Source organism: Saccostrea cucullata, unplaced genomic scaffold (assembly GCF_032062105.1).
Source record: "Saccostrea cucullata isolate Sc308-1 unplaced genomic scaffold, CSIRO_AGI_Scuc_v1 ctg312, whole genome shotgun sequence".
NCBI lineage: Eukaryota > Metazoa > Mollusca > Bivalvia > Ostreida > Ostreidae > Saccostrea > Saccostrea cuccullata.
In genome coordinates this window covers 388,449-400,522 of record NW_026929887.1, presented here as the reverse complement: position 1 = coordinate 400,522, position 12,074 = coordinate 388,449, and the positions used below count along the sequence as shown (strand labels likewise).

The following is a 12,074-nucleotide window of genomic DNA, read 5'->3' as shown; positions in this document are numbered from 1 at the left end:
ATGGAGTATTTAATGAAATCTTGACATTTAAAAGATACAAAAAAGTTACGTTAAACACATTGTTTGGATGACAAGGAAGTGAATGTGATTGCTAAAAGCTAGGGACGTCGAATTTAAAATTTAAAAAAAAAGATCAAAGTTGTAAATAACATACAACTTATTGATGTTCACTATTTATATATTTGTTTGCAAATGATTCCCTGTTATGTAAATTCAATGAAACGAATCTGTATAAAAATCTTATTTAAAAAGACTGGAAATTATTATGAAATATTCAAATTCAATGCAATTCGAAAATGGAATAAAAAATTAAATTCCCTATTTCGAGCTAGTAGAGCTTTATAAAGTACTTTCAATTGAATTAAAGACCACAACGAAAATGCATTTTGGTTTATTTACGTTACTTCCAATTTTCCACGCTTTTCTCAGCTCTATACATAGCGATCATATAAACGAATATGCTGTGATGTCCAGTTCTAAGGATATTGTCCAAGAATTCGCCAGTCATTCAGGATGTACCTTTATTCAGCAAGTGGGTTTATTACTTATATTTAACTTTTATTTATTCGTATTTTATGATGAATTGATTATTAATTATAAGATGCAGCAAATACCTTAAAAGTTTCATTTCCAGAAAAAAAGTAATAATTTATTTGTCTGATTTTGTATTTGGCTATTTGTTTTTATTTAGGTAACAAGTGTTTACTACTTGATTAGCTGCCCCGAAAGTAAAGAAAAAATGAGTATCGAAGAAATTGCAGACCAGTTTAAGGATGAGGTAAAATATTTTAATGTACAATTTATGAATTTTGTTAATTACATGCGTTTACTTGGAAAAGAAAATAAGTATTCTAGTTTGCTATTCCACATTCCAGATAAAAAGTATAGAATATCAGGATCTTCATAAAAATTATCCTCGGACTGCCGACCCAATGTGGAAAGGCATGTGGAATTTGGTAGGTACTGTAGACGTAATTATTGTGTTCATTGATTTACGGTTTTCTGTAGTGGTACTTTTCACGGTGGTGTTTATTTTCATTACTAGATTCACTGTATTTGTAATTTAAAAAATAATCCTAAAAACAGAATTGGTAAACTCTACATAAAACGGTGTATTGAATGATTCTTTTCGATATCTGTTTTAATAGTATGGAAAATTAAAGGTTTTTAAAGATTCGTGGAAGATATTTGTATTTTATTTATGAATAATACTTTGATACATGTATATTGAGATGACTTGTTTGATCGTGAACATAGTGAAATTAAAACTGTCGATATATATTTCACTTTTACAGTTAAGCGCCATTATTAGCAGACCTATTTTTGTATTCATAGAAAGCAAAATTACTCTTGCTGTTGCATTGAACTCAACATTTAGATGCAATATATCAACGACGTTTTGTCAATTAACAATGGTTATTTGGTGACTATAAATCCCTCCTTTTTTACCTTAAAAATTAATAGGAAACACCATCCTATAAACCTGGCCTCAACCACATTTGAAATAAAAACAACATTTAATTGTGTTTGGCGTGCTTGTCATGACCTTTTATTAAATGTACATTTTAATATGCAAAATACAAACATATGCGCCGATTACAATTATATGGCAGCATAAATATAGATTAGAGAGCAATAGAAATACCACCTGGATCCAAGGAGCCTGGAGACAACAGTACCCCCCGGAGACGGTATTCTATGCAAAATTATGCCAAATGGTACATATGACAAAGTCGAATGTACCATTCGCCATAAAACAAGGCGGCAATTTTGCCCCTTCCAAATTGAAATATTAAAAGAACAATCAAAATAATGACGCGAAATGCGCACAAAGAGGTGAATTTCACCAACATTCAACACTAAGTAATTTAAATTGTCTTGTTTCATCAATCGTGCAAAACAAGTGTCACGATTATTCATGACATAGTAAATATGTTGAAACTATAATAAAATTGTATTGTATGGATTTTGATATTGAATACTGTTCGTTATCTGCATATCCTTTATGTTTCAGACTCTATGGTATATTTTATTTCAAGCTCACCGGGATATATCGTATCGACATAAAAATGGAAATAACCATTGTTAATTGTCAAAACGTCGTTGATATACTTTCTATTATCAACGACATCTTGTCAATGTTTCTTAGAAATGACTGTCCACTGAAAGATCACGAATGTCATATAAAAAAGCAACATTCAGGTACATGTTAAACATTGTCATTTGTTACCAGCAAATTATGTTTTTCACTCAAAAAATATTAAATTACTGTTAAATGTTGAAAAATAAGGTCGAGAATTATTTAAATAACGCCTCAATAATTGCAGACGCAAGGTAATGAAGACATTTTAAACGATTCAAAGGCATGATCGAAACTTTGTTTTATTCTTAAATCATGCTTGATTTGAAGTTTTGAACGTACCGCCGTAAATTTACAAGTGTAATTTTTGTTCCTTACTATCTTTTATGTAATTTTTGTTAAAAAGATGATGAAGTATCTTACTGACAGAAATTCTCTATGTGCATCATGTGATGTTATTGTCATGTTGTAAATGTAAATTAAAAATTTACAACATGACATTATTACACACATGCAACATTATGCTACTTCACATAAAAGCTTACTAGTTAGTCTGATTGGGTTTCAAGTCATGTTTCAGTTTTATATCAAATGGAAACAAAAAGTAGTTTAACTTAAGAAATGTTTTATCTTTAAATTTTCTCAATAGTTTAGGTATTTGTATAATTTTGATCAATAGATTTTCAAAAAAAAGACATTGTACTTTTATTTAGTATAAGGATCTTAAGAATAACTAATAAAGCTTAAAACTTTCAAATGAAACTAGAGGTACTGTGAGCAATGAGCTCACTAAATGATACCCCCCGCCTTCCATATGAATAAAATGGCAGTGTCCATGTTTTGCTCTGGAAAATCCAAAATATATGTCAGATCAAAAAGTAAAATAGGAGGTGCACAATGGCAATATGTAATAAAGATTCTGTGAAAGTTTCATCAAATTTCATTCAGTGGTATGAGAGGAGTTGCGGATAAGAGATGGGTACCTTTAAAGCGTAACAGACGGACGGACGGACGGACAGACGTACAGACGGACGGAATTAACGATTACTATATACCCTCCCGCTTTTCAAGCGGGGAGTATAATGATATCTAAGTCGCAGAATAAAAAAAATGACATGTTTTGTCAGGTCGAAATATTAGATCGATATTCTTTCTATACTTCAGGAAACATGAAGTGATTTTTTTTGTTTTGACGACACAATGTTTAGTACATCAAAAAGAACACTTTAATTATTCGTATATATTTTTAGTAATATCCTTTAAATCATTTTATGGTCTGTACCACTTTGTACTACAAGGTACGCTAATGGATTTGTAGAGAAAAAACCCGGATGTTACGTCGTATTTTTTAAACTTTCCTTTATATGTGCATTCTGACACTTTCACAAATCAGAAATTTTAAAATTGTGTGATCTTAACAAGAGATAATCGTTCCTCAATTTCAGAAAATCTCTTCAAAGAGACATTTGATTTTACAACCGTAATGAATAATCATTGTTACAGAAAAAATAAAACAATAAAAAAAATCTGCAAAAATAAAATTGATAAGTACCGTATAAGTGGAAATTTAGACGCAAATGTAGCCATTTATCCTTTTCAAAATACTAGTATATATTATTAGTTAGCGAGTAGTAATTTTAGCCATTTAACAATGCTCATTTTCAAACTCTATTACAAGATTAGTAATAAGCAATTTATTTTTAGAGGGATTCAATTTTAGCGATGTCAGCATCATCGCCAATAATGCCAAAATTGAATCCTTGCTAAATAAAATCTGCTTAATATACGGTATAATAGTTACTCAATATTTTTAAAATTTCTGCTATATCCATTGGCCATCTCTTTTCAATCCAATCTATATTCACTATATGAATATCCTTACTATACAGCATCATTTTTGCAGTAAAATTGCTTAATTATTTTCTTCTTTAAAATTTTTTTACAGAGGAGTGAAACCCAGCCTTCTATGCATGTTTTAGATGCCTGGAACAGAGGGTATAATGGCTTGGGTGTAAACATAGCGGTTATTGATGACGGATTGCAAATGGATCATCCAGATTTACAAAGAAACATCGTAAGTTAAATAAACTTTGTATGAAACACTGAATGTGTCTGGTATGATTTTTTCGATTTAATTTCAAAAAACAGAGGGGGAACTTTTTAATGATGGGGGGGGGGGGGGGGGGGGGGGGGGGTTCTACAAATCTTACAGGAATACATCACAAAGATTTTGATTTTATGGAACTATTTTCGTACAAGTAGTTAAAGCATTTAATGGTCAACTTTATAACAGTTTTGTATCAGATGTCAGATACATCTTCATATAATTAATTAATTAATAAATAATTATTCTTTATTAGGATGTCGCCAACAGTTATGACTACAATGGTAACGACACGGATCCCTTTCCAGCAAACGTATCTTATGAGTAAGCCTCTTGTACAATTTTTTAACAGTAATTTGTATTGTTTTTAGCAGAAAACACCATAAATAAAAAAAACATCATCAATAGTAAACTTTATGTTAAACTATTGAATGTTATGGTTTTGTTTATTTATTTAACGCCCTTTCATGAGTTTTTCACTCATATTGAGATGCCACTACCTGGTAGTGAAGAGCTGAAAATTTAGTCGCAAACTAGTTTCTGTGACAGCACCTACTTATGATTGATCTTCGATCTCGGTGAATGAAAATTAAGAACAAAATAATTTCTAACGCACAAAGTGTTGCTGGTTATCATACATAAAACTTTTTTTTCAAAATTTGTGCAAAACGTGTCCAAATCACAACTTGTTGACAACAATAATGAAATATCTTCAGTAAGCTTTGCTTGTGTTTACACGTATTTTCAAACAAATAGACACCTTGTTTCTCACATTTTTAATATCTTCAATAGTCATGGAACGAAAGTTGCTGGCGTAGTAGCGGCAGAAGCAAACAATGATGAATGCATTGTCGGAATCGCCTTTAATTCTACAATCATAGGTAAATACATCATTTCAATGAAATAAACAAATCATTAGGATTATGCAATTATCTTATGACAGTGCTGAAAAACATCAGTTACTAGTATATTTTGTTTGGTACGAATTTTACATTACACAGGAATAAGGCTGTTAGGAGATGGCGGAGTTACAGATGTGAAAGAAGCGTTAGCATTGACTCATAACATGCAGGAGGTAGATATATACGTCAACGCCTGGGGGCCTGCAGACCGGTATGGTTACAGTAGACCAGGTTCAGTCACTTATTCGGCCCTCCTAGACGCCGTCAACTCCGTAAGTCAATTTTTAATTTTAATATAGTTGTTAGTGAACTAATACGTTATGACTGTGAAGCTATCGATGCGCCATTTTTATGACATAGTAATCTTGTGCTCGTTTTATTCAGGGAAGGAATGGAAAGGGAAATATATTTCTTTGGGCAGCTGGAAATGGTGGCTTAGATGACAACTGTAACGCTGATGGTTATGTAAATCAATTTTTTACAATCCCCATCACAAGTGTTGGAGCTGACGGCGTGGCCGCCTCTTACTCTGAGGTGTGTGCATCTGTGTTTGCCGCAACGTATTCGGGGACCTCACAGCAATATAATATGGTAATTTTTTTACCAGTCCAGTCCAATACGAAATTTTGTAATATTACGAAAACACGTAAGATTACGAGAAAGCGTAATATTACAAGTTATCGTAATATAAAACTTATATTACAATTTTTCGTAATGGAGTTAAATTACGAATACGCATAATATAGCAGATTGTAAGAGACTATATTACGAGTTTTCGTAATCCAAGACAAATTCAAGCATTGCAAGAAATTGAGTGGCGGATAGCAAAGTATGACGTTTACTACGAAAACTCGTAATATAGTCTCTACAATCTGCTATATTACGCGAATTCGTAATTTAACTACATTACGAAAAATTGTAATATAAGTTTTATATTACGATAACTTGTAATATTACGCTTTCTCGTAATCTTACGTTTTTTTCGTAATATTTACGAATTTTCGTATTGGACTGGACTGTTTACTGTGAATTTATTTTGAGAATTATAAAAAAAGAGAGAACATGACTCCAGGGTATCTTTGTTGAATTAAGGAATCACTCTCCAGTTAGTATATTATGCCAGAGACATCAACGATTGTGGGAAACATGGGATAATTTGCATAACGGACGAAGCAGACGGTGATTCCTTATATTTTCATTTTCTTGTGGTATACAATTGTAGATTTAGACTTTTATAATGTAGACTAATAGACTGAAATTACACGATTACTCCCAAGCCAATTTCAATAGTCCTCGCCCACTGACATGCCAATTTCAATAGTCCTCGTCCACTGACGTCAAACACAAAGGCAGCCGCACGAGATTTACATGCATATTTGTCCTCCTTAGCATCAGACACAGAGATAGATGCGCACGAAAATTGCATGCATATTACGCCTCCTTAGATCCTGACGTATATACCTGCCTAATTTACTTAAGGAATAACTGTCTTATTTTTCAATTTCATGATGTGATCAATCGATTGGCTTGCGTGATCATTTGCCTTCGGCGTTTATGCATAAAATTATCACGCAAGCCAATCGATTGATAATCGTCATGAAATTGAAAAAATTGACAGAACTTTATTCCTTATATTTACATGCATTGATTCCGCCAATCCATGCTCCAAGCCCTGCTTCTGTCTAGCTGCTTGTCCCGCCCTGCACGTGGTTTTTTTTTTTTTTTTGAACGGCGCCAATACATTGATGGGGAAATAAAGTACATTTATAATTTGTAATTTTATCTCAGACAAAGACATTGGAAATGTAAATATATTCCGGAGGATGATTTGCTGTAAACAAGGATGAAAAAATAGTATAAGATATCTGTCTCTGGTCCATGTACATGTAACACAGTTACACTGTATATATACAGAGCTATGTTCGAAAGCATATTGGTGACTATTTTTATTTTTCACAATAAGAATGACGTGAACTCTTTGATGTGTGTGCATAGACTCAAACCACATTCTAAAGTCCTCATACTCCAACCCGTAACTGCTTCATCACATTTTGTATAATACTTAAAAGTTACTTCAGGAGATAAAGGGAGAATCTTGTTTCAATTGCAACAGCAGTAAACAATAAATTTGAAAATTTGAAAATGCAATCGAACATTGAAAGGTCGAGACGTGAATAATTTTCTTTATTCTTTAGACGTCCACCACTACAGAATCCAAGTGTGTTGATGGATTAATAGGAACGTCATTTTCTGTTCCACAAGCTGCTGGAATAATTGCCTTGGTGCTTCAAGCAAAGTATAAAATTGTCTTAGGATTGTTTTTTGCCAGAACAAATAACTGTTAAATAATGAAAATGTAATTCACATTACAATCAATAAATCACAAAGAAAATATTTAAAATTGAGGAGAAACAATTTTTACAAGTTAATCTTTAAAAGCTTATTGTTAATTATGAAGCTTAAGTTAGATGGATTGCCCCCTTTTTAGGTCAACTCAGGTGACCTATTGCTATCTGTTTTCGTCCGTCGTCGTCCGTCGTCCGTCGTGCGTCGTGTGTTAACATTTGAACATTTTCAGCTTCTTCTCTGAAACCACTGAACCAATTTCAACCAAATTTGGTTTACACCATCTATGGGTGAAGGGGAACAAAAATTATGAATTTCATGGTCCCCGCCCCCCTGAGGCCTGAGGGGTGGGGCCAAAACCACTAAAATTAGTGCAATCTATAAAATTCTTCTTCTTTACTCCTGGACATCAAGCAGGCAATCTGTTGACATGAATGTAATTAGCACTGAGTCCTCTACCAAAATTTTGAAATTCATGGCCCCTGCAGGGTCAGGGGTTCTAGTGCTAGTGCTGGGCTATATAGATTATATAGTGAAAATGCATTATTTCTTTTAAAATCTTCTTCTCTGCTCCTGGGTATCAAATAAACTAACTAAGTACATAGTTATGATGAGCAAGAATGCCTCTTCCAGATTTGTGAATTTTATGGCCCCAAGGTCAGGGGTTCTGGTGTTAGGGTGGGGCTTTATTGATTATATTGAAAATTCATATATTCTTTGAAAATCTTCTTCTCTGCTTCTGAGTATTAAATAAATTAACTAAGCACATAGTTATGATGAACAAAAGTGCCTCTTCCAGATTTGTGAATTTTATGGCCCCAGGGTTAGGGGTTCTGGTGTTATGGCGGGGCTCTATTGATCATATACTGAAAATGCATTTATTCTTTGAAAATCTTCTTCTCTGCTTCTGGGTATTAAATAAACTAATTAAGCACATAGTTATGATGAACAAAATTGTGAATTTTATGGCCCCAGGGTCAGGGGTTCTGGTGTTAGGGCGGGGCTCTATTGATTATATAGTGAAAATGGATTTATTCTTTGAAATTCTTCTTCTCTGCTTCTGAGTATTAAATAAACTAACTAAGCACATAGTTATGATGAGCAAGAGTGCCTCTTCCAGATTTGTGAATTTTATGGCCCCAGGGTTTGGGGTTCTGGGTTATGGCGGGGCTCTACATATACTGAAAATGCATTTATTCTTTGAAAATCTTCTTCTCTGAAAATAAATTAATGCTTTAAAATTGTGAAATCTTGCTCTTTGTAAATTAATGCTTTTAAATCTGCTCTTTGGTGTTTTTCAACCATTTTGTTTTAAAATTTGCAAAATTTTGAAATATGTGGCCCCTGGGTCAGTGGTTCCTTTGGGATGAGGTGCACAACTGGGTATAGAGTGGAAGTGCATTTTCTCTTTGTTACTCTGATCTACCTCTTGGTATTAAGTAAATAGAGTAAGCATGATATCAATGGTGCCTCTTTCAAAATAGTGAATTGTGAATTTCATGGCCTCTGGTTTAAACCAAATTCAAGTGTTTGAAAGTTTTTACACAATACTCAGGTGACCTTAAGGCCCGTGGGCATCTTGTTAAAAAAAGAATCAAATGCACTGAGTATGAAACATGTTAAATGTTTGCTATTCTAAAATCCCGCCTTGCAGTCCATCTTTAACTTGGAGAGACATGCAACACCTTATTGTTGAAACAAGCAAGAGACATAACCTACAAGACCTACCAGGCGGACGTTCCCTGTGGCAGATTAACGGGGCCGGCTATAACGGTAACTGTGTACATATACACTACATGTCGTCAATTTTATAAACCGGGAAGATAATATAGGTAAATAAATGCAAATAAAAAGTATATTTTTATGACTGTTCTGTTCGTAGTGAGTCAGATTTTGGGTTTTGGCTTAATGGATGCCGATGCTATGGTAACAAAAGCAAAGACCTGGGTACCAGTTCCAGAGCAGAAAGTATGCGTCACTGGAGATTTTTCTATTGAAAGGTAACTGTTACATTTGATCTGTTTTATCACATACACACACACAAACATCCTCTTTTACCTTCACTCTCGCACACACTCTCTAGTTCGCTCTAACACACCCTTACACACGCAGAAACATGTATCTTATCAGGATGTTCAACAATTTTACTGTTATATTAACCATTTTCAAAAAAATATTTTTCTCTGGTTATCAGAAGCACGGGACCATCTTCTGCCGTTTCAAGTGAAAAGGAAATCAGTACAAAAGGCTGTCCGATGAACTCAATTGAACACGTCGACGTATTTGCCAATTTAACATATTCCAACAATAGGGGCGATGTTCTTCTGTATCTAGACTCGCCTGCTGGGACTCATTCCATATTAATGTCCCACAGACCGACTGATTCTGCCAAATTCCCATCTGCTGGCTCTTTGAGATGGTTTTATTCATCGGTACATTTCTGGGGAGAGACAGTTGATGGAACATGGACGTTAAGAGTGGACTCAACTAATCGTTCTTCTGTTCAAGGTACGAAAGCGTAAACTTTTTGGTTTAAATATAAGTTAAGTCTGGGTATTCAAATAATCTATTGGGTTTTTCTGACGGTCAGGCGATGCAAGGTAACTCAGTTGGTTAAGCATCTGACTGGATATTCATAGGTAACAGATTCGAATCCCAATTTTGTTCGTCGAATTTTCTTCAATCTTTTTTTGTTGATAGATATTCAGATTTATTAAATAATAGGGTTTTTTAAAAATTAGGAGAAAAGGGCAAAGATAAAATTATAAATAAACACGTGTAGGAGATATAAATTTTTGATATATTTCAAATAAAAATTTGTTCGGATGATATCTTTGAACATATAATTGATGCACTTTCATCTTTGCCTTTTAGTGACCTTGCACAGTTGGAGTTTATACTTTTATGGATTCTATAAAGGTATTTATTTATAAGATAACTGATATAGTTTTTAAAAAAATTTTAAGTAAAAAATTGTACTGTCGCTAAGAAGAAGACTTTTGCAATATGAGTAGTTAATTGTTCTCAGAAGTCCTTGATATAACTTTTATTACAAGTGGCATGCCTAAAAATAATTGGAGCCAGTTCTGTATTTTCTCCACATTTATATTTTTAAAATAGACCTATAGGTTTCTTAGAGATTTACTAATTGCATAAGACCTCGGAGGGTCAAAAAATGTAAAAATGGTTGCCTTCCCATTTTTTTTTCTTAATTGGCTTGTATGGCTTTTGATTTAAAGTCTAAAAAAAAGAAGAAAAATTTTTTTTCTTTAACACAATTTTGTACTGAATATCACGTTCTATTTATGTATGCATAAAACAAATTTAAATGGTTTAAAAACATTTTTAGATAATTCAAAAACCACGACATCGAGTACAGAGACAAGCACGAGTGTAGATAAGGAGACAAACTCGAGTGTGAATATCATAACAATAGCAGTTATAGCTACAGTGGGAGTTTTAGCTATTATAATAGTCTCCTTTGTTCTTATACGAAAATACTGCTCGGCTAGGTCCACTCCTATGGGAGACCGAGTAGCTCCAATAACGGCGTGATACGGGATACAGACACAGCTGGAAGTTAAGGAACTGTTACAGTAAATCAGGAATAATTCAGAAACTATAATGTATTTATTGGATTATTAACTTTGATTTTTCGCATGAAAACAAGAAGGCATAGAGTAAAGACTCGTGTTTATTCTGTCATTTTGTTGCATAAGATATTGTATTGCTTTACAACTGAAATTTATATCTGTGATTGACAGATCTACAAACAATGAAATAATAAAATATGTAACATAAAATTTATTCAACCAAAGTACATCATTAAATATCATTTGTATCTATTTTCTCTTTCACTTTTATTATGTGTCTAAAAAAAGGTAAAAATCGCTATATATATGATTAGATTACAATGTATATATTCTCTGGAATGACAAATCAATGACACTGATAAAATAGCTCTATAAATATCACAAGAGTACTAGTCATCAGTTCCTTATCAACATTTCTGTTAATACTTATTTCATATAAAACATACATGATTTTTTAGCTGTTTGGATTAATTATCAGGTCCTTTTCTTCAAAAAGCTTTTAATATAGATACTTTTTAAATACGAAATAAATAATATTTTCAGACGAAATTATCTCAGAAAGTTATAAAAAATATTCTGAGACTTTCCTCCTTCAATATTATTATGCCTCGAACGTACATGGTTCTTCATTATTTTTTTTTTATATCACTTCATGTAAACTCTTCTTCAAAACGAAACGAAAGTTAAAGAGGTTGCACGACCCCTTTTTGTAATAGTGGTCCATTTTTGTGAAGACGAATCATCGGCCAGACCAGGAAGTCTATCTTAGATCCGGTCTTTGTGAACTTCCGGAGCATTTTATCGTCGACTACCTGTCCACGTACAGCAGTAAAGTCAATGACAACAGGTGGATCTTGTACACACATCAACCAACACAACTCTGTACAGCGGTCAATATAAGACTGACAACCGTCCTTCTCCTTACTAAAGACACTCAGCATCACTTTGTTCACAAGCTACAATAAACATTACAAGTTGTTTATTAATACAATGGAATGCCAATAAAATTTATTGCGACGACGACTATTTTTCTATTTTAAAATAATTCG

The 12,074-nt window shown here is 33.1% G+C and overlaps 2 protein-coding genes across 2 annotated transcripts in view; one reads left to right on the top strand and one right to left on the bottom strand.

The window, feature by feature from the left end:
• The first annotated feature begins 224 nt into the window (after positions 1 to 224).
• On the top strand, positions 225 to 11,278 carry LOC134282415 (furin-like protease kpc-1). The gene is made up of 14 exons (XM_062764815.1): positions 225 to 532; positions 692 to 778; positions 876 to 956; positions 4,026 to 4,154; positions 4,441 to 4,508; positions 4,977 to 5,065; positions 5,186 to 5,358; positions 5,471 to 5,677; positions 7,282 to 7,382; positions 9,087 to 9,205; positions 9,315 to 9,432; positions 9,627 to 9,940; positions 10,307 to 10,351; positions 10,782 to 11,278. The coding sequence occupies exons 1-14, from the start codon at positions 380 to 382 to the stop codon at positions 10,985 to 10,987; spliced, it is 1,890 nt and encodes a 629-aa protein (XP_062620799.1). The 5' UTR covers positions 225 to 379; the 3' UTR covers positions 10,988 to 11,278.
• LOC134282399 (early endosome antigen 1-like) overlaps positions 11,109 to 12,074 on the bottom strand; it is a 54,230-nt gene continuing 53,264 nt past the window's right edge. Inside the window, exon 46 of the mRNA XM_062764794.1 lies at positions 11,109 to 11,981. Coding sequence (XP_062620778.1) covers positions 11,709 to 11,981 — 273 coding nt within the window. The 3' untranslated portion in view covers positions 11,109 to 11,708. The remainder of the gene's footprint in view (positions 11,982 to 12,074) is intronic.

What these genes read in the sequence shown, in the direction of transcription:
- LOC134282415 (XM_062764815.1), top strand. Translation starts at nt 380, where the DNA reads ATGCATTTTGGTTTATTTACGTTACTTCCAATTTTCCACGCTTTTCTC. An exon ending in GATGTACCTTTATTCAGCAA is followed by an intron (nt 533 to 691) that starts GTGGGTTTATTA and finishes GTTTTTATTTAG; the next exon opens with GTAACAAGTGTTTACTACTT. An exon ending in TAACGGGGCCGGCTATAACG is followed by an intron (nt 9,206 to 9,314) that starts GTAACTGTGTAC and finishes TTCTGTTCGTAG; the next exon opens with TGAGTCAGATTTTGGGTTTT.